We start from the raw sequence: 27,259 nt of genomic DNA on the forward strand, positions 1-27,259 counted from the left end.
TTCTCCTCGGTCCACTGCGTCTCTATTGGGGAGGAAGGGAGGGTCCTTTAATATATAATCACCGGGTAAGTATATTCAAAAACTTATTTTACAGTGAACCCTCGCTACTTCGCGGTTCGACAATCGCGGATTCACCACTTCGCGGGGTTTTTCCATAACCCATATATATATACATATCGCGGATTTTCCGGAAATTTCGAAAATACCGCAATATCTGAAGACCCCAAATACGATATTTCGTTACCTGTAATTCCATTAATACTGTAATTAGTAATATCTGCTCTTACTGATTGTTCATTGCATTACATATGACATATAATTAAGCACAGAAAGAAATAAAACACGAAAAGAGAATGTGATCATACGATAATTCAGTACTGTATACAGTACGTAGTAAAATTAAATCGAACATGAAACGCAAATCAGATGCAGTCATACCATATTAGAATGGTGTGTACTGTAATGGATATGCTTCTTTTCCATGAATCTTTTGTATGTATACGTACGTAGTACTGCATCCAATAATATTCTTTGTTGCAAAAATCACATTTCGAATAAGCGTACGAGAGAGAGAGAGAGAGAGAGAGAGAGGCGTAAAATAGCGTACGTAAAGCTGTATTATTATTATTGTTATTATTATTATTATTGTTGTTGTTGTTAATAAAATTATTATTGTTATTATTATTATCATTATTTATTATTATTACGGTATTGTACTTAATCTACGTACGTTCAGTATGCGCGGGGCATCTTCTATGAGTAGGTAACCAACGCATCATAGTACTGTAAGACGGGTTGTGATTGGTTCAAGCGCTGATAGATGACGAATCAGAACTCAAGTTTTGTAATCTAGCCTCTGATTGGTGTTTTGACCGCTTCTCCAACCCGCAGCATCTCTTTCCGCGGTCACTTTGTCTCCCGCTGTATCGCTGTGTTGACGTTGTTAATTGTGAACTTTAATCTGTGCTGTGCGTGACTGTTTTAAGTTGAACTTTTTGTTGAACTTTCTGTTAAACCCTACTGTACAATGCCTCCCAAGCCTTCTGCTTCTACTAAGGCTGGTAGTGAGCCTAAACAGCACCGAAAGATGATGACGATTGCTGAGAAGGTGACGCTTCTCGATACTATGTTAAAAGACAGTAGAAGTTACGCGGCCGCAGACCTCGAAGACCTGACGAAATCGGGCAGTGAAGACAGTGAAACACAGGAAGAGTTCCAAGAAAATGTCGAAGAAACGGTCTTAACATTAGAACGGCTTGCCAAGCTCTGCAAGCTTGCGAATGAGGTGAAAGAAATGTCGCAAGAGTGGGACGAGGATATGGTTCGTTCTGTACAATTCTGCACCAAGATCGATGAACACATGGCTCCCTACAGGATGCTCTTGCGAAAGAAGAAGCAGCGGCAGCAACTTCCGATCACAATGCCCTCAGAAGAAATTGAAGAAGTGTCTCAGGAAGAAGTTGAAGAGGTGTCCCAGGAAAAGACACCTCCGTCTGAAGAGACGTAAAATACTATTACTGTATTGGCTGCACAGTAGAAGACATCATCAGCTTCATCATCATCATTTCTACTGTGCAGCAAATTCATCGCCATCATCATTCAAGTTTTTCTTGAACTTCTTTCGTGGTGAGTACAGTAACAATCTTTATTTTTTACTTAAACATTTTAATATTTGTGTCTGTTTTATAGTTTAGTACTGTATGCATTAAGTTAAAGGGAAGGTTTTAAAAGCCTATCATATTTTTTTTGTTTAAAATTTACATTTACGTACGTAAAACAATCTCTCTCTCTCTCTCTCTCTCTCTCTCTCTCTCTCTCTCTCTCTCTCTCTCTCTCTCTCTCTCTCTCTCTCTCTCGTAAATTGTTTTCCTGCTTTGCTACGTACAGTATGTACTGTATGATTTTATATAGATACGGTAAATAATATTTGTAATAACATATTTTGTAAATGCTTTTACTGTACTGTAAATATCATTATTTATCACTTTCATCATGCGCATTAAATGCCTTCTTTGTTCTGAGCGTGGTTGTTTACTGAGCGTACTTTATGACGCCGTCGTTTCAGGTGGCGTCATAAAGAAAAACATTTCATTTGGAAGTCCTAAGGAAAATTAAGTAAAACATTGGTAATAACAAAATCAACATACTGTATACATCAATATAATCGATGCAAAAACTAACCTATACATATATGTGTACAGTACACTAAATGAGTTTGTTTCTTCATTATGATCAGAGATAAACGTAAACAAAACATTGGTTGCCATTTTTTATCGTGCTTTTTAGGTGTTTAGGAAACGCATGATATAAAATCGCCTTTAATATTTGTGCCTGTTTTAGTTTAGGGTACTGTAGTACATGCATTAAGTGTTCTGTACATTAAAGGGTAGTTTGTTAACAGTACTACGTACAAGGGAAGGTTTTAAAAGTCCGAATATACATGTTAAATAAATAGGTAAATATGGTGTCAATACTTCGCGGATTTTCACCTATCGCGCCCGCGTCTGGAACCTATCTACCGCGATAAACGAGGGTTCACTGTATTATAAAAATAACATTTTTCAATATTTAACTTAGCCGGTGATTATATAAGCTGATTCACACCCAGGGGGGTGGGTAGAGACCAGCAATAAATGTTTACATTATTATGAGCTAAGGATTTTTTATTTTATTTTAGCAGTTATCAAAATAACAAACTTAAAATAAATAAGTACCTGGTAAGGAAGTCGACTTGAACAATTACTCTGCCTTTTTAAGTACGTCTTCCTTACAGAGCCTCGCGATCCTCTTAGGATGCTGAGCGACCCCTAGGAGCTGAAGTATCAAGGGTTGCAACCCATACATCAGGACCTCATCAAAACCTCTAATCTAAGCGCTTCTCAAGAAATGACTTTGACCACCCGCCAAATCAAGTAGGATGCGAAAGGCTTCTTAGCCTTCCGGACAACCCAAAAACAATAATAAAACATTTCAAGAGAAAGATTAAAAAGGTTATGGAATTAGGGAATTGTAGTGGTTGAGCCCTCACCCACTACTGCACTCGTTGCTACGAATGGTCCCAGAGTGTAGCAGTTCTCGTAAAGAGACTGGACATTCTTAAGATAAAAAGACGCGAACACTGACTTACTTTTCCAATAGGTTGCGTTGATTATACTTTGCAGAGATCTATTTTGTTTAAAGGCCACGGAAGTTGCGACAGCTCTAACTTCGTGTGTCCTTACCTTCAGCAAAGCTTGGTCTTCCTCATTCAGATGGGAATGAGCTTCTCGTATTAACAGTCTGATAAAATAGGATAAAGCATTCTTTGACATAGGCAAAGATGGTTTCTTAACTGAACACCATAAAGCTTCAGACGGGCCTCGTAAAGGTTTAGTTCGTTTTAAATAGAACTTAAGAGCTCTTACAGGGCATAAGACTCTTTCTAGTTCATTTCCAACCATACGATAAGTTTGGAATATCGAACGATATTGGCCAAGGCCGAGAAGGCAGCTCGTTTTTGGCTAGAAAACCAAGTTGTAGAACATGTAGCCGTTTCGGATGAGAATCCGATGTTCTTGCTGAAGGCATGAATCTCACTGACTCTTTTAGCTGTGGCTAAGCATATCAGGAAAAGAGTCTTTAAGGTGAGATCTTTCAGGGAGGCTGATTGTAGCGGTTCGAACCTGTCTGACATAAGGAATCTTAGTACCACGTCTAAATTCCAACCAGGTGTAACCAAACGACGCTCCTTCGTGGTCTCAAAAGACTTAAGGAGGTCCTGTAGATCTTTATTGTTGGAAAGATCTAAGCCTCTGTGACGGAAGACTGATGCCAACATGCTTCTGTAACCCTTGATAGTGGGAGCTGAAAGAGATCGTTCTTTCCTCAGATATAAGAGGAAGTCAGCTATTTGAGTTACAGAGGTACTGGTCGAGGATACGGATACTGACTTGCACCAGTTTCGGAAGATTTCCCACTTCGATTGGTAGACTCTAAGGGTGGATGTTCTCCTTGCTCTAGCAATCGCTCTGGCTGCCTCCTTCGAAAAGCCTCTAGCTCTCGAGAGTCTTTCGATAGTCTGAAGGCAGTCAGACGAAGAGCGTGGAGGCCTTGGTGTACCTTCTTTACGTGTGGCTGACGTAGAAGGTCCACCCTTAGGGGAAGTGTTCTGGGAACGTCTACTAGCCATCGAAGTACCTCGGTGAACCATTCTCTCGCGGGCCAGAGGGAAGCAACTAGCGTCAACCTTGTCCCTTCGTGAGAGGCGAACTTCTGCAGTACCTTTTTGACAATCTTGAACGGAGGGAATGCATATAGATCTAGATGTGACCAATCTAGGAGAAAGGCATCTATATGAACTGCTGCTGGGTCCGGGATTGGTGAGCAAAATATTGGGAGCCTCTTGGTCATCGAGGTTGCGAAGAGATCTATGGTTGGCTGGCCCCAGGTGGCCCAAAGTCTCTTGCATACATCCTTGTGGAGGGTCCATTATGTTGGAATTATTTGTCCCTTCCGACTGAGACAATCTGCCATGACATTCAAGTTGCCTTGGATGAACCTCGTTACTAGTGATATGTCTAGACCTTTTGACCAGGTGAGGAGGTCCCTTGCGATCTCGTACAACGTCAGAGAGTAGGTCCCTCCTTGCTTGGAGATGTACGCCAAAGCCGTGGTGTTGTCCGAGTTCACCTCCACCACTTTGCCTTGAAGGAGAGACCTGAAGCTTTTCCAGGCCAGACGTACTGCCAGTAGCTCCTTGCAGTTGAAATGCATTGTCCTTTGACTCGAATGCATTGTCCTTTGACTCGAGTTCCATATTCCCGAGCATTCCCGACCGTCTAATGTCGCACCCCAGCCTACGTCCGATGCGTCCGAGAAGAGAACGTGGATGGGAGTCTGAACAGTCAGGGGAAGACCCTCTCTTAGGTTGATATAGTCCTTTCACCAAGTCAGACAAGACTTTATCTTTTCGGAAACCGGGATCGAGACCGCTTCTAGCGTCTTGTCCTTTTTCCAGTGAAAAGCTAGATGGTATAGAAGAGGACGGAGGTGTAGTCTTCCTAGTGACACAAATTGATCCACGGATGACAGCGTCCCTACCAGACTCATCCACAGCCTGACTGAGCAGCGTTCCTTCTTCAGCATCTTCTGGATGGATAGCAGGGCTGGGGGCTGATCGTCTTGTTCAGCAACGTCCTTATCAGAGGGTTCCTCATCCGAAACTGATGAGGAAACGGCAACGGAGTGGGCAACGTCTGACTCACTGAATCCGGTCGCACTGGTGGATGCGTGACGGAGCCGGACGCAATATCATGGAACTGCTGCACAGTCTGTGAACTGTCAACAACCATGGGTGCGCGAGGAAGCACAGCGTCAACCCGAAACTGTCTAGACCGTCTGGGTTGTGCAGTCAACACCCTACCGGGTTGCTGAGGTTGACGCACTGCGTCACAACAAGTCACCTCTGCTGGTTGTTGAACGTCCTGAACGTCAACAACCACCTCCGAGCGTCGCTTAACGTCAACGTGCGGCTGGCAACCCACACTGGGTCGCATCGGTGGAGGAACCACCTCAACTGGCAGACGCGAGTAGGTTACCTCAGCGTCAACAGGGCGCACAACCGACCGGTTGGAAGGTTGTTGGCCAGAAGGTTCTTCTCCGCATTTAAGTCCTCTATCAAGGACGCAAGCTTGGACTGCATGTCTTGCAGCAAAGCCCATTTAGGGTCTACGGGAGCAGGTGTGGCAACAGACGGGGTTAGCGACTGAGGCGGAACCGTTTACCATCCCTGAAAGCCTTGTTATGCGTGACATAATAGTACAGCAAAACTTCAAAGGCTCGACAACAGCTGAGAAGTTGACCTGTAAACAACTTGGAGCGTCTCCTGGCTAGGCGCCAGGGAGAGTCTACCAGAATTGAGAAGTCTATCTGGGCAGAGGCATGAACTCCCAAGCCGAGAACTTCTCTCGTGTCATATCAGACTCTCGCTCTATAAACCAGTTTAAAAGAAGGGAAAGCAAAGGCTGTATCCCCCAAACTCCTCCTGGTGAAAAACCAGTCGCCTAGCCAACGTAACGCTCTCTAGGAGAGCGAGAGAGCACTAGCTTAAAAACAACGGCTTCGAAGTAGCTAGGCCTAGTGTAAGTTCTGACGTTTAGGCGAACGAGGAGCAGCAGTTACAAGATCCGGACGAAGATCCTTAAAAAAATCATCATGATTTAATTAAAGTCCATAGGAGGCTAAGCAGCTTAAGGCTCCTCTCCATCTGACAGAGTCCTCAAGGGAATATCAGTAGGAGGGAGAACAGCAACTTCCTCATCTACAGGAACCTTGTCCGATAAAAGCTGAGTCTCTCACTGGTGCATTAGTAGCGGACCAGAACGCAACGTCATGTAACTGCTTGACAGTCTGTGAACTGTCAACAACTGAACTGTCAACCACAACAGGTGCGTGAGGACGTACAGCGTCCACTCGAGACTGCTTTGACTGCCTAGACTGAGCAGTCAAAACAACTCTAGAATGCGGAGGTTGACGCACAGCGTCAAAACAAGTCAACTCCGATTGTTAGTGAACGTCTAGAACGTCAACAGGAGCATCAGCCAGTGGCCTAACGTCCAAATGCGGCTGAAAAACCACACGAGACCGCATCGAGTGTGGTTCTAAACCTGACTGACGTGACTAAGCTACGCCAACGTCAACAGTAAGCACAAAGGAACGTTAGGTTGGCTGAAAGCCAGGATATCGATGAGATAAACGGCTAGACTCAACGGACTAATCGGCAGAATAGTCTTCCATAAGGGAGGCAAGCATATACTGCATGTTTTGCCATACAACCCCTTAAGGATCAACGGAAATGGTTGCGGTAATAGACGAGGGTAACGTCTGTGACCGCAACACTTTGCCTACAAAAAAAGACTTCCGGAGTCTGTGTTACGCTTTTGTTAGGCGGCGAGCAGTTATCCGATGACTGCATAGGGTCAGAGCTGTCCTAATGGCTGTAACCAGGACGCTGGACCTGTCCTGAAAGGACTGACTTTCGCTTAAGGGCTTCGAAACCTTGTGACAGGTTTCTTATGCGAAAAGCCTACGGATGGCGAGGAGAAACAACGTCTCTCTCGTCTTATGGTAGGGGAGATCTTGGTAAGAAACACCCGATACCATAGAGGGAAAACGTCTGTTCGTTGGTCAAGGCCTCTCGAACCCATAAGTCTTTTGACATTACTTCTCCCCTGGGCTTGGGAGCTTGCAAGAGGTCCCGGACTAGGTGAACGACAGGCACGAACAGACGAACCCTCGGAAGCAACACTGTAACACTTTGCGCCTCGGACGCAACACTGTAACACTTTGCGCCTCGGACGCAACACTGTAACACTTTGCGCCTCGGACGCAACACTAACACTTTGCGCATATCACTTTATCACTTCGATTTTCTGTTTTGCACTTATTTCTACCTGAAACACGCAATTCTACCCTTCATTAAAAGGTAGTAATTGCGAAATTAGTCGTATAATGCAAGCTCATAATACCAGCAAAAAACAGAAAACATATTTTAAGATAAAAAGAAAAATCAGTGGCTGGGAAAGAGACTAAACACTAGTTCATATAACCACGTTTTCAATCTCTCACCGCACATAGCCTGGGGACGAGAATAAAAACCTAAAAACGTTTTATCCTTCCTCCCCGTACAGAGACTAGGGACGAGAGTAACACGAGAACAACGTTACCCGCTTGAACGGAACGTTTTCTCTCCTCTCTCTCCCTCCGTCTCTATCTCTCTCTCTCTTTCTCTCTTGATTTCGCACCTAAGAGAAGAGCCCAATTATATATCGTCAAAAAAAAACATGTTATTTGACTAAAGGAAAAAACTGAAAGGTTTTTCAAATAAAAAGTTCCTTTAAATTAGAATTTAAAACATTTAAGCTAAGAAAGAATGAACAAAACGTCAGAATCGATTTACTCTTACTGCAAAGTGAAACCGTGATACACTCTCTCTCTATCGTAACGATAGAGCGCATGTTGAACGTCCTGAACGTCAACAACTGCGTAGCATAAAAAACTAAACGTTAGTTCATCTTTGAAAACAGTACGAAGACTATCAAAGAAATTCTTTCATAAAATATTACATTTAAAAAGTTTTAAATCCTTTAAAAGCTAAAGACGATATAAAGGGCTCAATGTTGATTAACTTCGGTTTCCAAGTTAGGACCGCCTACTCTCAGGAAGGGTCTATATAAACAAAGCATTAAAATTTATTTTATATGTTTATAAAAAATGGAAAGTTAATCGAAGAGGCCTAATAAAGGCGGAGAGATATAAAATATATAGAGGAAAATCTATAACGTGATAAGATAATTACTAAAAGCCTAAACACACTTCCGTCTAAGGGAAGGGTCGGCCATTTAAAAGTGAAAGAAAGTCCATACTCTCTTTGTCACCATAATTAAATCTATCCAAAACGAGTTCAAGTTTTGAGATGAAGATAAAACACCTGCATAGCGAAAGCTCAAAACTAGAATAGTGTACTTCACCAAATAGTTGTGAAAACAAATCCAGTTAGCAACAGCGAATTAGTAGGTCTTGCCGGTAGCCCGACAGAGAGAAAATTGAGTTCTTTGTTTACATTGAGTACTGAGTACCTGCATGACAGATGGCGCTGTTGAAGTACACCCCCTACCTGCATAGCGATCGCTGGCGGATTTTTAACGTAGAGTTTTCTGTCGAGCAACAGAGTTGCAGCTTATATAATCACCGGCTAAGTTAAATATTGAAAATTTTCAAGCCCTTGAGTAATACTGTAATGGCTTTTCACTTAAGGCACTTGTCATGTAATCTTTTTCATAACACTGTATTTAGAGTTTAGGTGTGGCTTCTTATCCATGGATTTTGTCATTTGTACAGGTTAGGGGGTCTGAATTTAATACCTGCAGGTAAGTAGGGCTAACTTTACTAATACAAAATAAATCAATACTTACTTCTTTTATTTGGTCTGCAGATAATGCTTCTGGCAAATCCTGCTTATTGGCAAATACTAAAAGCGTGGCTCCTGCTAACCTCTGAAATATCATAAATGTTAAAATAGCTAAAAGCTTCTTCATGGATAGGTAATTCATATCAAAGTAGTGTACATGGAAATATGACAAGAACATTGTTATGCCTTAAAAAACAAAAAAAAAAAACTGGTTGACTCAATTAAATTCAGTTCTTTATGTTCAAGAAATACTTCATTCTTTCTTTATATTTACTATATTTCCATATGAGATGAGACTTCATTTTAGTAATTATTGTTACATATACTCTTTTATGTCTGAATCAAAAAGAAATTCTGTGGATGTAAAAGCATCATGGACCAATATCATAGCATACCCAGCAACAAAATATCAACTTCCTTACTATGCAATTCCCTTCTTTCTTACACACACATACAGGTAAGCTGAAAATTAAGATACCTTTATTCTAATGACTCCAAGGCATTGTAAACTTTATATACTGTACTTTCCTTAAAGCTTCTACACATGCACTGATCACATAAACACCCACAAAATCATTCTTTTGAAATGTTAAGAGGATTGATTCAGACCCATCAAAACAATGTAATTTTGCAGTTCCTTAAAACTCTATTCACTATTTAAATAAATTGTATTTTTTCTAACTTCTGAATATAAACATGAAGTTCTTTATAAAGGAGTTAGATTCAGCATAAGTTGGCGTAGTGGCCATAAAAACTTATGAAGAGGTGACAACAACCCTCCCGGTAGTTACCGTGGTAGCATGGAGAAGACCTGCCCACACACACACACCATCGAGACCACTTTTGATTGCATGAATAACTTATTGGGGGGAAGGTAATGCCCAGACAAGTATGTGTAAAGAACTGGTTTGTATTGCTAGGAAAATTACAAATTACTTAAAAATTTGTTATTTGTTTCTAAACAAATACAAACTATCATTCTTTACATAGGAGACTCACAAATAAGTGGCTGGAAGTCCATCCAAATGGCATGGAAATTTTTGGCCTGGGATTGCTACATCTGAGCTAATGGGATGGGTATTTTGACACCTTGTGAACCTGTTGGTTTGACAATACCAGAAAGGTCGAAGGACTGTGTAATAATGTTCAGTGAGTGGTTAACCACTTTGTAACTATATCTAGGCTATGTATAAACAACAGGTTTGTGGTTATTCACATTGAGACCTAGGCAACTCAACTACTCCTCACAAAGAGATTGGGGATGCAATGGAATATATAATGCTAAATAAGTATTCAAGAAACTTGCAAAACAGGGCTTACCTGCAGTCGATGAGAGCCAGCTAGCAGGGCCCTGGATGTTGTACCCCAAGAGAGGGGAAAATGAAGAAAAGAAAAGGCCAGTCATTTCTTTGCATTCACCCCAGGCTAATACCGTAACACCTCTGCCCTCGACCGACTGCTAATGGTCCGGTAAGACAGCTAAGGCACCTAGACGACTTAAAGAGTAGCCACCTCAGGGCCCAGAGAGAATGTCTCTTAAGGACCTTTATGTCACATCTTGCAGGTAGTGGGTGGTGAAGGCTGTTTGCCACCTTCACACGCCCAATTGTAACACCTGTGCCACAGTAAAGTTCTTTCTGAAAGCCAAGGACATGTCGATGCCCTTGACATCCTGAGGCCTGGTACATATTATCCGGTGACTAGGGAAGGATTACTGTAAAGGCCTAACGCAGGAGGAAACTATGTTCTTTGTTACCCTCCTTTTTTACCCTGCCCGTGCTGACAAGCAGATGTTTGTTTTGTGGGTAAGCTCCTCTGGTAGCTTGAGATAGCACCTTAGCGCTCTCACAGGACCTAGTGTCTGTTACAGCTAGATTTTCAATCTTAATGATAAACTCAGGGACGAAGTTGAGTGTAACCTGGCCCCATTCCCTTGAATGGGCTATGTCATAGGAGAGACCATGCAACTCACTAACCCTCTTTGCAGAGGCCAGGGCAAGAAGAAAGACAGTTCGAAGAGTCAAGTCACGGTTTGACGCTTGACTTAACGGTTCATAAGGAGCTCCTTTGAAGGAATGCAAGACTTTAACTACCTTCCAAGGAGGGGTCTTGCTTCCATTGAGGACAAGATAACTCGAAAATCTCTATGAGCACAGATAATTCTGCTGAAGAGGAACTGTAAACTCCTTTCAGTCTGAACATCTGCCTTACAGCTGAGCACTAGCCTTTCACCCCTAAGACTGAGCAGAGCTTTTCCTCTCAGGGATACAATCAGCCCTTGTTATTCGCAGGCTTTGTCTTAGCAGATTCGGTAATTTGCGATACACAGAACCATATAACCTATTACAGTACATAAAGAAATCTTGTTTTCGTGATAAGTACTCTAACGACATGACAATTTCAAACCTCCTCCTCCTCCTCCTTCTAAGCCCAAGGGTTCTAACAGGAAAAATAGCCCAGTGAGGAAAGGAAATAAGGCAAATAAATAAATTACGAGAAGTAATTAACAATTAAAACAAAATATTTTAAGAATAGTAACAATATTAAAAAAGCAAGAGGAAGAGAAAAAAGATGAAATAGCATGCCCGAGAATATCCTCCTGCAAAAGAACTCTACCCAAAGACTGTGGAAGACCATGGTGCAGAGGCTATGCCACTACCCAAGACAAAAGAACAAAGGTTTGATTTTGGAGTGTCCTACTCTTCGAAGAGCTGCTTACCATAGCTAAAGAGTCTTTTCTACTCTTATCAAGGAAAAAGTAGCCACAGAACAATTACAGTGCAGTAGTTAACCCCTTGATCGAAGAATAGTTTGGTAATCTCACATTGTCAAGTGTATGAGGACAGTGGAGAATACTGTGATAAGAACAAGTAAAAACAGTATTAGGCAGTACAGGAGGTTACCTAGTATGTTAGTCGACTGCTGTTAGGCAATGGGCAGTAACTTAGTAGGATTCTTGCTTTTCACGTCTGTCTCTGTTACCTAACCCCCCAAATAAGGAGGGCAGACTGAACACGGCAATCAGGGGTATAGTGGATCAGAGTGGAGAAACACTCTTATAACATCAATCACAAAAGATATCCCTCACTGCCTGATAAGACTACAATAGAGGCTTTCCTGAGGTATCCAGGCATCCTTTTAGCCACTGGTCCCAAAAATCCTCTCTGATGAGGAGATGCTGAATAATCTTGAGGAGTGAAGTTGTAGGGATACAACTGCGCTGTAATAGATCTTCGTTTGTGGTTGACATGGAAAGTCATGTAAGGGGGTAGCTCCCTTGGAACTTCTGTCAACAGCAGCAGAAGGTCCGAATACCACTCTGCATACTACCAAAGCAGAGCTATTGGCATCATCGATAGGTTGGAAGATGATCTTATCTTGTTGAGGAGCCTCGGGATTAGGCAGAACAGGAAGAATGCGTAAAACTCTGAGTTGTCCCAAGGATGCTAGAATGCATCCCGGAACGCTGCTTGCAGATCCGGTACTGATGAGCAGTACATCAGCAGTTTACAATTGTGAGACGTAGCGAGCAGGGCTATTAGCCACGAACCCAAGAAAGTCAGGACTTTGGTTGCTATCTAAGGACCCAAACACCACTCGGCCCCAACAACTGTATCCGAGTCCTCCTGCTCAGATTGTCTGGTAAGATGTTCTTTCTGCCTGGAATGAACTGGGCTGAAAGGGAGATAGTTTTGTCTTCTGCTCATTGTACAATCTTGACAGCTAGATGGCAGAGGTGGTGTGTAAAAGTACCTCCTTGTTTGTTTAAGTACGTCACTACGGTGGTGTTATCACTCATCAACACCACTGAGTTATGTTGGAAATATTCAAAGGCTAGAAAGGTTTCCTTCAACTCCAGCAGCTTTATGTAGCATTGTTGATTGGAGTCAAACCACAGTCCAAAAGTCAAGTGCTTTTGTAGGTGAGCCCCATACCTTTTTGATGTGTCTGCATAAAACAACCAATGTGGAGGAGGAGAAAGAAGATCTACCCCTTTGAGAAGGTTAGAGTCTAACATTCACTAACTCAAGTCTTCCCTCTGCTCTGATCCTGCTGAAATGAATACTTCAAGAGAAAACCTGGTCTGACACCAAAGGGTATTTAGCTGCCAATGAAGTGACCGAATGTGAAGGCAACCATTAGGGACTAAGAGTTCCAAGGATATTAGGTGTCCCAACAGTATTGCCACCAGTAGACTTATAGCGAGTGTCACACAAGAAAGGGTTGAGCCACTTCCTTCAACCTTTCGGTTCTGCTTTGTGATAGAAATATCTTCCCTAATCGGGTGATTATTTGTATTCCTAGATATACCAGGTCTTATTTGGGCTGCAGATATGACTTCCAGAAGTTTACCATGATCCGCAGATCGTTGCAAAACTTGAGAAGCATGTCTGGATGTAGAAGGTTCTCCACCGAGTCTGCCAGAATCAGCCAGTTGTCCATGCATCGAAGCAGATGAATGCCGTTGCCGTGACTCCCGGCCAAAGCACTGCACTCAAAACTGGTAAATCTTATTGTGCAGTAGGAATCTTAGGTACTTCATTGACGCTGAATGGATTGGGATCTAGAATTACGAGTCTTCAAGTTCCAATGTGATAATGAAGTCCCTTGGTTTGATTGCCTGTCTGACCGTCGCTGCAGTCTCCAATTTGAACAATTTGCAGGAAAAATTCATTCAAGTCTCCATGCGGAGATTGTGTTTCCCGTTATCCTCCTTGTCTCTGCCCATGCTGACAATCGGTGAGGGCGCTCTGGGTCGCGCTACTACTAATCTCTTGAGCTAGCGCCTCAAACATCTTACAGGGCATAGTAACAGATGATCGGGTCGACGGTTACAGAGCGGACGCTCGTTATCCGGAAGGAGATGAATCTAGGATCCGAAACCTGGATTCCGAGTCTAGGCAACAACCTCTGGGACAAAGCTGAAGCTTACCTCTTCCCATCCTCTTGAATGGGGGATGTCATATGGAAGACCATGAAGTTTGCTAACTCGTTTCTAGGGACCACAGAACTCGAACCACGTGCCATGGGGGAGCTACGTAAGAGGATGGAAGTTCTGAAGATGAGGAAATGCCCATTCCTTTCAGTAAAAGGCAAGACTGAAGGTTGAACGTTATCCTTTAACTGATGAAACCAAAAGATGCATTTCCTCCCTCAATACACGAGAAATTTTGCTATTGCTGTAATATTGGTATTGAATGGATTGAGACCCCTTCCGCGCCACCAACCACAGAAGACGTTCTACTTCACCTGGTAGAATGAAGTTGATGACTTTCACAGCCATCCAGGCATCCCCTTTCGTGACTTGATGTGAAAAAAAAAACTCTGAGAGAGGAGATGCTGGATAGTCTCCAGATGTGAAGGCGTAGCTAAGCTACTGCCTTACGGAAAAGTTGACGTGTGGTTGTCTGAGTAGACTGTGTCGTGGAGTTAGTTCTCTTAGAAGCTTCACCAGGAGCATCAGAAGGTCCAGGAACCATTCCGTGTGATGCCATAGCTGAGCTATGAGGGTCCTTGAAAGATTGACCAGTGTTCTGGTCTTTTTGAGTACTCTTCTCATCAGACAGAATGGTGGGAATGTGTACACGTCGATGTTGTCCCACCGTTGTCGGAGTGCATCTTGCCAGAGCGCCTTGGGATCTGGGTCTGGGGAGCAGTGCAACGGGAGCCTGAAGTTCCGGGCCGTTGCGAACGGGGCCACAGTTGGGGAACCCCACAAAGTCCGTACTTTGTTGACTACTAGATGATCCAAAGACCATTCGGAACCCACTATCTGCGATGCTCTGCTCAGATTGTTGGTGAGCACATTCCTCTTGCCAGGAATGAAGTGAGCTAATAGTGAGACCGAGTGGACTTCTGCCCATCTCATCTCCGTATTTCTACTGCTAGAAGGGATAAGGGCTGCGAAAAAGTACCTCCTTTCTCCCTGGTGTAAGCTACTACCGTGGTGATGTCGCTCATCACCACCACTGAGTGAACCGCCAGGAACTGATGGAAGTCTTGAAGGGCCAGAAAAATGGCGTTCATCTCCAGTAGATTAATGTGAGGGTACTATTTGGACTCTGCCCAAAGGTCTGAGGCCATGTGGCGCTGCATGTGGGACCCCCACCCTTCTTTTGATGCATCCAAGAACAGCATCAAATCATGAGGAGGGACGAGACGATCGCCCCCCTTCAGTAGATTCTCGTCTGCCAGCCACCATTCACGATACATCGTTTCCTCTGATCCCCTGGGAATCAGAGTGTTCGGGGAATAAGAAGACAGATTACAATTAGACTTCAGACGCCACTGGAGAGATCGAATCCTGAGGCGACCATTGGGAACTACACGGGCCAAGGATGATAGGTGTCTGAGGAAACATAGCCCTTTCTGGGCTAGGAGATCTCGTTTAAGGAAAGGCCTTGCGACTTTCCTCAGCCTTGCTATCCTGTCTGATGGGAAGGCTTTATGATGTTTGGTGTCTAATACCATGCACAGGCATACCAGTCTTTCAGGGAAGACTTTTTGAGATTACCATGATCCCCAGATCTTGGCAAAGTCTCAGAAGTTTGTCTCGGTGCTGAAGAAGGGTTGCCACAGTCTGCTAGGATTAGCCAGTCGTCCAAGTAATGAAGGACACAGATGTTGAACCTGTGAGCCCAGGATGACACAGGGCAAACACTCTTGTGAAGACCTGAGGTGCTGTGGAAAGGCCAAAACACAGCAGCTTGAACTGGTATGACTTGTTGTCAATGTTGAACTCAGATACTTCCTTGAAGACGGATGGATTGGAATCCGGAAGTATGTCCTTTAGATCCAATGTACACATGAAGTCTTGTGGTCTTATCACTAGACTGACAGAGTCTGCTGTCTCCATACTGAACAAAGTCTGTATGACAAACTTGTACAGAGCTGAGAGATCAGTGACTGGTCTCCAGCCTCCAGACGCCTTTTCCACAAGAAAGAGTCGACTGAAGAAGCCAGGGGAACTGTCGAGGATCTCTTGGATAGGGCCCTCCTCCAATCAAGTCTGGACTTTGGCCCGAAGGGACTGCCCCTTTGCTGATCCCATTGCAAAGGAGCTTGTAAACACTGGATTCTTAGTTAGTGGAGGGAGCAATGAAAAGAACGGGATGCGATACCCTGAACAAATCATGGAGATCGTCCAAAGTTCAGCCTCGAGCTGCATCCACCTGGTCCAGCAGCTTTGTATACATCCCCCTACTGGTGGACAAGCAGGAAGATGACCTCTCCTCATATTTATGGTTTCTACTGCCACCTCTCTGAAGTTTTCCTCCACGATTAAACTTGTTGCTTTTCCCGTCCTTGACAGGAAAGGGCTTCTAAGACACCTCTGTTTTCGAAACCTCTGCCATTTTAATAGTTTATGGTTTTGTATGGCTGGTCTTGGAAGGGCTGGAGGTCTGTAGGGCCGAGCTGTAAGGGCACTAAGGAGGGAATCTGTGTTGGACTTCCTCCACCTCTCCGCAGCCTGCTCGATGTCCCTTGCCTCCAAGAGGAAGAGCCCTCCATGGCAGAGTATCATAGCCTAGCGATCCCCGGAGACGGAGGCGAAGGTCGGTAACCAGAGGAAACAGGATGGACAGTTTCTCCAAAGAAGAAGACTGAGGAGGCAAAGAGGTGAAAAAACTATTGCCGCCAACCAATGATGTACGAGCGTGGGATCAGCAGGCTGATCAAAAGCAAGCCTTCAAAGAGGAGTCTCTATGTGAGGCCCTTTACTGGAAAGGGAAATACACGTCGGAGAGATGCGCCACGAACCTTACTCTCCCCACGAAGGATGTTCGTCAAGGGGAGCAGCACAGACCTCGGCGGCGGTAGAGGGAGAAGAAGACGCAGTCCAAGGAGCAGCTGGCAGGGCAGCAAACAAGCTCTCCGAAACTACAACATCGACAACCTACGTCCGACGTTGACGCTAATAAGTCGAAGAGAGAGAGCGTGAAAAACGTAGGCTCGATCGCTACTACCAAGTGAGAGGCAGGATGGTGAATCGACAACTTTCGAGACGGAAATTCACGAACTGCTGTACGTTTCAGAATGGTGTTAGCGAGAAGGAAGGTCTCCATAGCCTTCCTGGTACGACGATGAATGATCGTTAATCACTCTACCTTCCTAGCGGCCACAACCACCGCCTTTGGTGGCTGCAGTTGGAGATCCTCTTTGCATGAGGATATGACGGCCGATGACACGTTGAAGAGCATCCGGAAGCCTCCTGCTCATGACGCGATACTGATTGCCAACCTGAAGTCCGATGACTCGATAATCGAAAAGAGGGAGAGTCTTCCTGTGTTGATGAGCGATACCGCAATGACGCGGGATTGATCGTTACCACTACACAAGAGACAAGAGGCAGGCCAGCTTGTCAACGATCCTCGAGTAGGCGACTACTGTAATACATAGCTGAGCGTGAAGGCTGACCGATGAGAGATGATTCACGTTAAAGTGAATCACGAACAGGTGGGCGAACGCATTCTGAAGGAGCGCGACGTAATGGTTTGGGAATGCTCAGAGTTACTGCCGAACGCTGGTTCGATAAGTGACTGATGAGCGAATCCCAAGACGGTGAAGGTCTAAGCTACGCGTATGATCGCTGAGGTGAATGCTGTTGGCAAGATGATCGATGACGGGTAGGCGAACGCTAACAAGCATGTGATCGCCGACGAGCAGGCGATTTCCGAGGTGGTGGAATAGCAGGCGATTTTCGCGTAGCAGAAGGGTGACGAGAAGTCAAACGCGTAAGCGGTTAAAGTGTAACTGAACGCTTAGGAGGTACACGAGTTGTCGAACGTTGAAGATGGTCGGTGATTCACATGTAACCCAACGCTTACGTGGTACACAAAATGTCAATTGTTGACGATGGTCAGGCGACTCACGAGCTGATGGATTGATTGATTGATTGATTGATTGATTGATTATGAGTTATCTGACGAGTTGATGGAAGCGTCGGCGATTCACGCTCTGCCGGACGATGGAGAAACTGTCGGGCAGGTGAGCGTTGTGCAGGCTGAACGATTCACGCCCTGAAGGGCGATTGCGTTAAACTGAAATGCTCTGAGCAACAGCCGAATGCTGGCTTGTTAAGAGATGAGCTTTTAAGCGTCAACGAGCTACGAATCACTGGACAAGGATATAGGATTCATGCTGAGGCGATTCACGCACCGTCAGGAGTTTTATGCTCTGACGGTGATTGACACGTTTTGGTTATGAGACGTGTGAGAACACTGTCTGGTAGAAGATGGAAGTTCCTGACACTCATGAGTACGCGATTCCCAATAGCTAGAACAGCAGGCGATTGTCGAGCTGCAAGCGGTTCATGCGTAGAAGGCTATTCCCGAGAGGGAGATGGACGAGCAGGCGGCTGTCGAACTGCAAGCGATTCTCACATAGAAGGCAAAGCACGAAAGGAACAACAAGCAGGCGATTCTTGCGTAGCAGGCGATTTACGAGAGGTTGAACAAGTCGTCAGCTGTAGGCGATGGCTAGGCGATCCATGAGCTGACGGGACAGTCGCGTTGAAGGTTGATAGTAAACTTGAAGAGCAGGTGAACATTGAGCAGAAGCCTGACGGGACGGAGAACGCTGCCGATGAACTGTAGCTGGAGCTCAGGCGGAGAAGTGTGACCCTCGTGAGGTGACACATACTCGGGAAGATATCGAGAACGATCCCTTGCAGGCAACGAACGAACCGAAGTTCGTGAGAAGAAGCTGATGATGGAAGCCAAGGTCAGGAACCAAAAGAGTAAGGCTGGCAGGATCCCCCGAAGAGGAAGACGAGGATGTGAGAGGCGTCTCTTCGCCGCACCCTGAAGGCGAAGAGGAGAACACGACGAGGACTTCTACCAGCAAGTCGACGTTGAACAGCAACCAAAGGATCAGCAAGCTGACCGTCAGCAGGTCTCCGAAGAAAAGTCTCTATGAGAGCCCCTTCACTAGAAAGGGGACCCTTGCAGGAGAGACAAGAGATGATGAAAGGAAGTTTTCCCTCGATAGGGAGAAACAGAGCTCAACATCTGGGGAGAAAAACTTTCCCTCGGAAGTGAAAGAAAACCAACCCTTGGATCCCAGCCTCCAGGCGGCGCTCTTTGCTTCCCATCAACAGACCTTGTTCAAGTTGAAGGTCTGCATCGAGCATTACCCGAGAAAACGTACAGTGATACCTCGGTAGTCGAACGACTCTATACTCGAACAATTCGGAGTTCGACCAAAATTTTCGAGAAATTTTTGCTGCGGTGCTCGACCAAAAATTCGGTACTCGACCAGCCGAACACGTGACGACCGCATGGGCTTTGTGATGATCGCGCCATCTCGGCCACTCTCGCTTGTTCGGGAAGCATCAGTTCTCTCGAGAGCGTCACTCAGACAACGCGCGATCAGCATTCGTTGTGATTTAGTGATTTTCAGTGCTTTTAATTGCTTTTTTAGCTTTCATAATGAGTCCCAAGAAAGTAATGAGTGTTAAGGGGAAGGAGAAGAGGAAAACAGTGCGAACAACGATCGAGTTGAAGAAGGAAATTATAGCGAAATATGAGAATGGTGTACGAGTGTCCGATTTAGCGGTAGAATACGGAATGGCGAAGTCGACCATTTCTACGTTTTTAAAGCATAAAGAAATGATTAAGAAGGCGAATGTTGCAACGGGAGTTACGGCGGTAACTAAGCAAAGGCCACAAGTGATTGAGGAGATGGAAAAGTTGCTTTTAATATTTATTAAAGAAAAACAGTTGGCCGGGGAAAGTGTTAGTGAAGCGTTCATTTGTGAAAAAGCGTTGCATATCTATGAAGAATTAGTGAAGAAAAGTCCGAGTACCAGTGAAAGTGATTCATTTACATTTAAAGCGAGCAGGGGTTGGTTTGAAAAGTTTCGTAATAGAACAGGTATTCATCGTGTTACTAGGCATGGGGAGGCAGCTAGTTCGGATCAAATTGCAGCCGATAAATACGTGGGGGAATTCGATCGGTACATAAATGAACAAAATTTGATCGCACAACAAGTCTTTAATTGTGATGAGACTGGGTTATTTTGGAAGAAAATGCCAGCCAATACGTACATTACCAAGGACGAGACGAAGATGCCAGGTCACAAGCCAATGAAAGATAGGCTAACATTGTTGCTGTGTGCAAATGCAAGTGGCGATTGCAAGATCAAACCCTTGTTAGTGTACCACTCGGACAACCCCCGGGTGTTCAAACGAAATAATATTTGTAAAAGTGCACTACCAGTTATGTGGCGCTCGAACACTAAATCTTGGGTCACAAGACAATTCTTTACTGAGTGGATAAACGAAGTGTTTGCCCCCCAGGTTAAGGCTTACCTCATTGAAAAGAGCTTGCCAATGAAATGTCTTCTGGTTATGGACAATGCTCCTGCACATCCTCCAGGTCTCGAGGATGACTTGAAAGAAGAATACAGCTTTATCAAAATCAAATTCTTGCCCCCCAATACTACTCCCATACTCCAGCCCATGGACCAACAGGTCATTTCAAACTTCAAAAAACTCTATACCAAGGCCCTTTTCAGAAAGTGTTTTGAAGTGACCAGTGACACGAAGTTGACCCTAAAGGAATTCTGGAAGGAACACTTCAGCATCCTCAACTCTGTTAACATGATTGACCAAGCTTGGCGAGGTGTGACCTATAGGACATTGAACTCTGCCTGGCGTAAGCTGTGGCCATCATGTGTCACAGAGAGGGAGTTTGAAGGTTTCCAACCAGAGGCGGGTCCAAGCACTGCTACCCCTGTAATTTCTGATGACACTGATGTCGTTGAGGAAATTGTTGTCATGGGCAGGAGTTTGGGGCTTGAGGTCGACAAGGATGATATTGATGAGCTTGTAGAAAGCCATTCTACCGAGTTGACTGTGGAGGAATTGTTGCACCTGCAACAACAACAGCAGCAGGATCTGATTGTGGAGCAGGAATCTTCAGAAGAGGATGAGGTAAGGGAGGATGTTCCAAGTTCTCTCATCAATGAAATTTGTTCCAAGTGGGCAGATGTGCAGGCTTTTGCTGAAAAATACCACCCAGAAATTGCAGTAGCAAACCGGGCAGTGCATATGTTTAATGATAGTGTCATGTATCATTTTCGAAGAATACTGCAGAGGAGGAAGAAACAATTAACAATAGACCAGTTTTTCACAAAAGAAAAGAAAGCTGCTACATCAAAGCCTGTTTCTCCTCCAAAGAAGAGACAAAGAAGAGAAGAAACCCCTGAAATAGATCTGCCCACCCTTTCATTGGAGAGAGAAACAACTCCTGAAGGAGAACTACCCCGCCACATCATGGAAGGGGACTCTCCTTCCAAGCAGTAACCTCCCCCTTCCATCCTCTCCACATCCATCCCTGTATGCCATCGAACCGCTGCTCAAAGGTATGTTCACTACAGTACAGAAAATGGTTTAAAATTGTTTTATTTTAGTACAGTAAATGGTTTAAAATTGTTTTATAGGATTTTCTGACCAATTTCATACACATTTAGATAATTATTGTTGTTTAGGTACACGTTTTATTAATATTTTGGGCCTGTTCGAGTGCTTGGGAACGGAATAGAATATATACCATTATTTCTTATGGGGAAAAAAAATTCGGTACTCGAACAAATCGGAGGTCGAACACGGATCTCGAACGGATTATGGTCGAGTACCGAGGTATCACTGTAGCCAGAAGTAGTCCCTCGAGGTTAGCGTGATGATCAGGAGTTGCCGCAGGTGCAGGTGAACAGGAAAGTGATTCCCCAGGGACGAAAGGCACTGCTTTCTACATCGGCTATCATAGCTGAACAAAGAAGAACGGCATCGCTAACTGAGAAAAGTAAAACAAATTATGTAAAAAAACTCCCTTGGGAGGAGCACCTAGTCCGCAGACGTGAAAAGTGTCCACCAAGAGAACAGACACAACATAAGGACTGCGCACTCCCTTCCAAAATAAGGACTGCGCACTCCCTTCCCCCAGCCGACATCGACAGGAGGAGAGCAGCAGCGTAAAACTGTAATAAATCAAGAATTACAATTAATTAATTCAGCCGAGAAAAAAAAAACTACTCGTAAAAACCACAACAATCCGGCGGGAAGGAGGGGAACCTCACAGAGACAAAACTGAAAGATAAATTATAACAGTTATAATTTTACTTAAACAATACAGAAAACCATTACGAAGGGCAACCTAATCCACGAACAGGGAAGGTGTTACCCCACTGAGTATACTCCCTGCCCCCAGAAGATTCTTCCAAGAACACGATACGGGAAGGCGGCAATAACAGCTGAACGGAGGAGTATCCCAACGATGACAACTCCCCTGCGGCGGCGGCCGGAGCACGGAAGGCCAGCCGCCGATGGGAAGACCGATGACCAAGGAAGAAAGGTCGGAAGGGAAGGTTCGTCCTTGAGAAGCTGCCAGAGTATGCTGTCACACACACACAACACCTGAAGAGAAACCTACAACTATATATATACAGTAGGGTCCCGAATTATGCGAGAATTTGGTCGATTAATGACCTCGTGTAAATGGAAAATCGCGAATTTCGAAACACACAACTAACAGAAATAATTCCATTGCGGCCATGGCAACCAGCAATTTGCCTATTCAAATGTGTTTACTACCCATTTCCAATACTTTCTTTGTATTATACTGTATTTCTTTATAATATCAAATTGTTCTTGTAAATAAATAAAACATTTAATATACTTTAAAGTTCTAATAACTTGAAAAATGGTTAAAATTACAACCAGGATAGGTGTAAACACCATATATTTCCCGTTATAACACAACCCAAAATACAGACAAATTTTAATGTTTGTCATATCTATTGTATAATACAACTGGTGAATAGCAAAACCATCACTCTATAGACTAGCTTGTTGTATGATTGAAAATCCAGAATTATCAAAATAACACGCTAAAAAGCACAATAGAAAACGACAACCAATGTTTTGTTTACGTTTATCTCTGATCACAACGAAGAAACAGACGCATTTATACATCTGCGTTTTTTAATTGACAGCAATTTTACCAAGTATAGATTATATGTTGAATTTGTTATTACCAATGTTCTAATTATTTTTTATTAGAACTTTCAAATAAATGAAATGAATGCCATTTATGAAATGTTTTTCTTTATGATGCCGCCTGAAACGGAAACCTTCCATTTGTTTACGCTCCATCTTCGATCATAATAAACAAACGAATGCATTAAACACACATGATCTAAGTCATAACTAATGATATTACAAACATTTAGTAAACATTGTTATTACAAATATTTTACTTACCGTATCCATATAAATTCCTAAATTCGTAGCAAAGCTGGAAATTTTTTTTTCCTTATGCGTTTAATCCACAATAGCAAACTGCCGCTAATGACAGAGTGATAACTTACGATAATTCTAAACTGTTACGAAAGATAATTGTCCTTTCCATATCCAAAATACTTTTCCTAACTTCAGTTATAAGTCAACTTGTACCCACCTCAATTATGGATCCATATGCAAAAAAGGTAAAAGAAGAAAGTACTAGGCCTATTTCTAAAGTCACCGAACAATTAGGTTACCGCTATAACGTTCGATGTGAGAGAGAGAGAGAGAGAGAGAGAGAGAGAGAGAGAGAGAGAGAGAGAGAGAGAGAGAGAGAGAGAGAGAGAGAGAGAGGGGGATGGTTTTAAAGTACTAAACAATAAATATGATAGGTTATAACACATTGGTGTTTATGTAATATTAACTGTATAGATGGTTTGAATAAGTTAAGAAATGGTGTAAACAATTCTTTGTTATTGTATTCGCGCGGAAGCTAGACATCAGCTGATGTGATCACAGCCAAAAGTAAAACAAAATTAAGTTAGCAATACTCGATTTTTAAAACACACCCGAAATTTAACAACATAAGTACATGTTTTATTATAGCGCAATTGACATTTAAAGAGTAAAAATTTTCTGGAATAGAATGGTGTTTCCAAAAAAATAGTGGTTTGCGGACGAAATCGGTTACCGTATTTTAAGCTATGATTGAAATGGATGTATACACGGTATAATTTTTTCGTTTTGTATTTAATTGACCCTTCAAGAAAACCGATTTTGGTTTCTTCATCTATTTGTAAGTATTGTATAACGAGAGAGAGAGAGAGAGAGAGAGAGAGAGAGAGAGAGAGAGAGAGAGAGAGAGAGAGAGAGAGAATCAGCTGTTGTAATTGAATGTCGTGTTTTTGTTTCGTGTACCCCCTGAAGCGAGGAATTGATCGCCACAACTAACAATATTCATGTTAATTTCATTCTTAAACTCAGGTTGCCATATGTGAACTATGGTTTTATTTCTTACGGGGGGAGAGAGAGAGAGAGAGAGAGAGAGAGAGAGATTTCTGCCATCAAATCTCTCTTGATGGCAGAAATCTCTCTCTCTCTCTCTCTCTCTCTCTCTCTCTCTCTCTCTCTCTCTCTAGATTTTATTTTACCGTCTACACTACAAAACCAATGTTTGCAAATCAAATGTATACTGTTTAAAATATGACAAAATATTGACGACTCGTTACCGAAGTTTAGGCTATTCACTGCCGATAAACGAACCCAGTCTACTCGTGAAAACCTTGAACGCCCAGAGGGAAAAATAAGGCTTTTAAATATACTGTACTAAACAAAAATAATGCTTTAATATACCATCATTAACACTACCATTACAATTATCGTAAGGTTGGAGAAAGATAAAGATTGCCGAGAACGTAACCACATTTCTGTTTACATTTTGTCAGCTGGACTCGCACAGTTAACAGTTGATTTCATTGTTGATGTGGAATTTTATCCTTAAATAGGCTATTCATTATGAAATTATGTTAATGAAATGTAATGTTAATATTGTTTTGTAACATTTATTATAAATCACCGTATTTAGGGCTACCAATATACTTAAAAAAGACAATAGATTTGATACATTTTGTAGTGCTTGACTCGCGAACTTTGAACAGCCTCGCAGATACAGAAAATTTATTTTTGAAAAATAGCGATCGCAGAAAAGGGGAATCGTGCAATTCGAACACGCTTAATTCGGGACCCTACTGTATATATATATATATATATATATATATATATATATATATATATATATATATATATATATATATATATATACAGTGGAACCTCTACATCCGAACGTATCTAAATCCGAATTTTCCAACATCCGAAGTAAAATTCGAGCAAATTTTTGACTCTACACCCAAATTTTATTTCGACACACGAAGTAAGCAATTTTCGTCGTACCGGTTGTATCCGAATTTTTCGACACGCGAAGTACAATTCGAACACGTTCCGACTCTACACCCGAATGTTTTTTTCGACACCCGAAGTAAACAATACTCGTACGCGTAGTCGGTGCTCATAGCGCCTGAAGTGTTTTTTATTTCCGCCGATAGAAGGCAGCACATCGACCTCGGAGGGACGCTCAATTAGCGCGGCTTGGGTCAGTCCTCTGTTCTCGTCGGCTTCTTGCGGTTGTGCACTGTGCGTTCTGATATTAACTGTGTTTTAATCGTGATTTTTTACGTGCATCCATTAACGATAATTTACGTAAAGTATGGGTCCCAAGAGGCTTAGTTTTGCCAGTGGTAGTGGTAATGGTGAGAAAAGGAAGAAGGAAATGCTTTCTATAGAAATCAAGCAGGAAATTATTGAAAAACATGAGCGTGGCATCCACGTGAGTGAACTTGCTAAACAGTATGGCCGTAATATGTCGACGATCTCGACAATCCTTAAACAGAAGGAAGCTATTAAAGCAGTGAAACCTTCTAAGGGGATCACTATAATTTCCAAACGCCGTACCCGTATCATAGAAGAGATGGAACGACTTCTACTAGTGTGGATTAAGGATAGAGAGATTGTTGGCGACACCATCACCGAAACCGTTATCTGCAAGAAGGCGCACGCCATCTTTACGGACTTGAAGGAGGAGAGCTCTGGGGGTGATGCTGGGGAGAGTTCAACCGAGCCTTCCTCAGATGATTTCAAGGCATCTCGTGGCTGGTTCGAGAAATTTAAGAAACGGTCCGGGATTCATTCAGTTGTTCGCCATGGAGAGGCTGCTAGTGCGGACACAAAGGCTGCAGCTGACTTTGTTAAGAACTTCGAAAAGATCGTGCAGGAAGAAGGCTACGTAGAGCAGCAGGTGTTCAATTGTGATGAAACCGGGCTGTTTTGGAAGAAGATGCCGAGTCGAACCTACATCACTGCCGAAGAGAAGAAATTGCCTGGGCATAAGCCAATGAAGGATCAGTTGACTCTTGCTCTATGTGCCAACGCTAGCGGGGACTTTAAAGTCAAGCCCTTGCTTGTTTACCATTCGGAGAACCCTAGGGCCTTTAAAGCACATAACGTCGATAAGGATCAGCTTCATGTTTTTTGGCGATTCAACTCGAAGGCCTGGGTCACTAGGCAATTCTTTGTGCAATGGGTAAACCAAGTTTTCGGTCCTTCTGTGAAGAAGTATCTTCATGAGCAGAAATTGCCTTTAAAGTGCCTGCTATGCCTTGACAATGCACCCGCTCACCCCCCCGGACTTGAAGATGATATCTTCGATGAATTCAAGTTCATAAAGGTGCTGTATCTTCCACCAAATACCACCTCTATCCTCCAGCCCATGGACCAGCAAGTCATCTCTAATTTTAAGAAGCTGTACACCAAGCACTTATTCAAGCAGTGCTTTAATGTCACGCAAAGCACCAACTTAACTTTGCGTGAATTTTGGAGGGGCCACTTCAACATCGTGCACTGCTTGAAGATCATAGATCAGGCTTGGGTGGGATTAACTCGACGGACCCTCAATTCTGCAAGGAAGAAGCTGTGGCCTGATGCAGTTTCTCCCCGAGATTTCGAGGGTTTTGACCCCGAACCTGATCCCGTGGTCGGTGCAGCGGAAGCCGTAGAGGAAATCGTCTCCCTTGGCAAGTCCATGGGTCTGGAGGTAGACGGAGATGACGTTACGGAACTCGTCGCCGAACATCACGACGAACTGACGACGGATGAGCTCAAGGAACTCCATGCTATGTCGGAGCACATGAGTGATGACGAGGAAGAGCGAGAGGAGGTAGAATATGTGTTAGGTTCAGCGCAGATAAAAGAGGTGTTAGGAAAATATCAAGACGTGGTCGACTTCATCGACAAATACCATCCAAAGAAATTGCAGGTTTGTCGTGTAGTTTCTCAATTCGATGATGTTTGCCTAACTCACTTTCGAAACATTCTGAAAAGCCGTACCAAGCAATTATCTATCGATGCTTTCTTTAAAAAAACTGCGAAGCGAACTCGCGATGAAGAGGATGTAAGTGAACCGAAGAAAACGGCA

The 27,259-nt window shown here is 43.5% G+C and overlaps 1 protein-coding gene across 1 annotated transcript in view; it reads right to left on the minus strand.

The window, feature by feature from the left end:
• Positions 1-27,259, minus strand: part of Arl2 (ADP ribosylation factor-like 2) — a 93,103-nt gene that overhangs the window by 15,688 nt on the left and 50,156 nt on the right. Inside the window, exon 4 of the mRNA XM_068389643.1 lies at positions 8,952-9,032. Coding sequence (XP_068245744.1) covers positions 8,952-9,032 — 81 coding nt within the window. The remainder of the gene's footprint in view (positions 1-8,951; positions 9,033-27,259) is intronic.

This window comes from Palaemon carinicauda, chromosome 16, assembly GCF_036898095.1.
Source record: "Palaemon carinicauda isolate YSFRI2023 chromosome 16, ASM3689809v2, whole genome shotgun sequence".
Classification (NCBI taxonomy): Eukaryota; Metazoa; Arthropoda; class Malacostraca; order Decapoda; family Palaemonidae; genus Palaemon; species Palaemon carinicauda.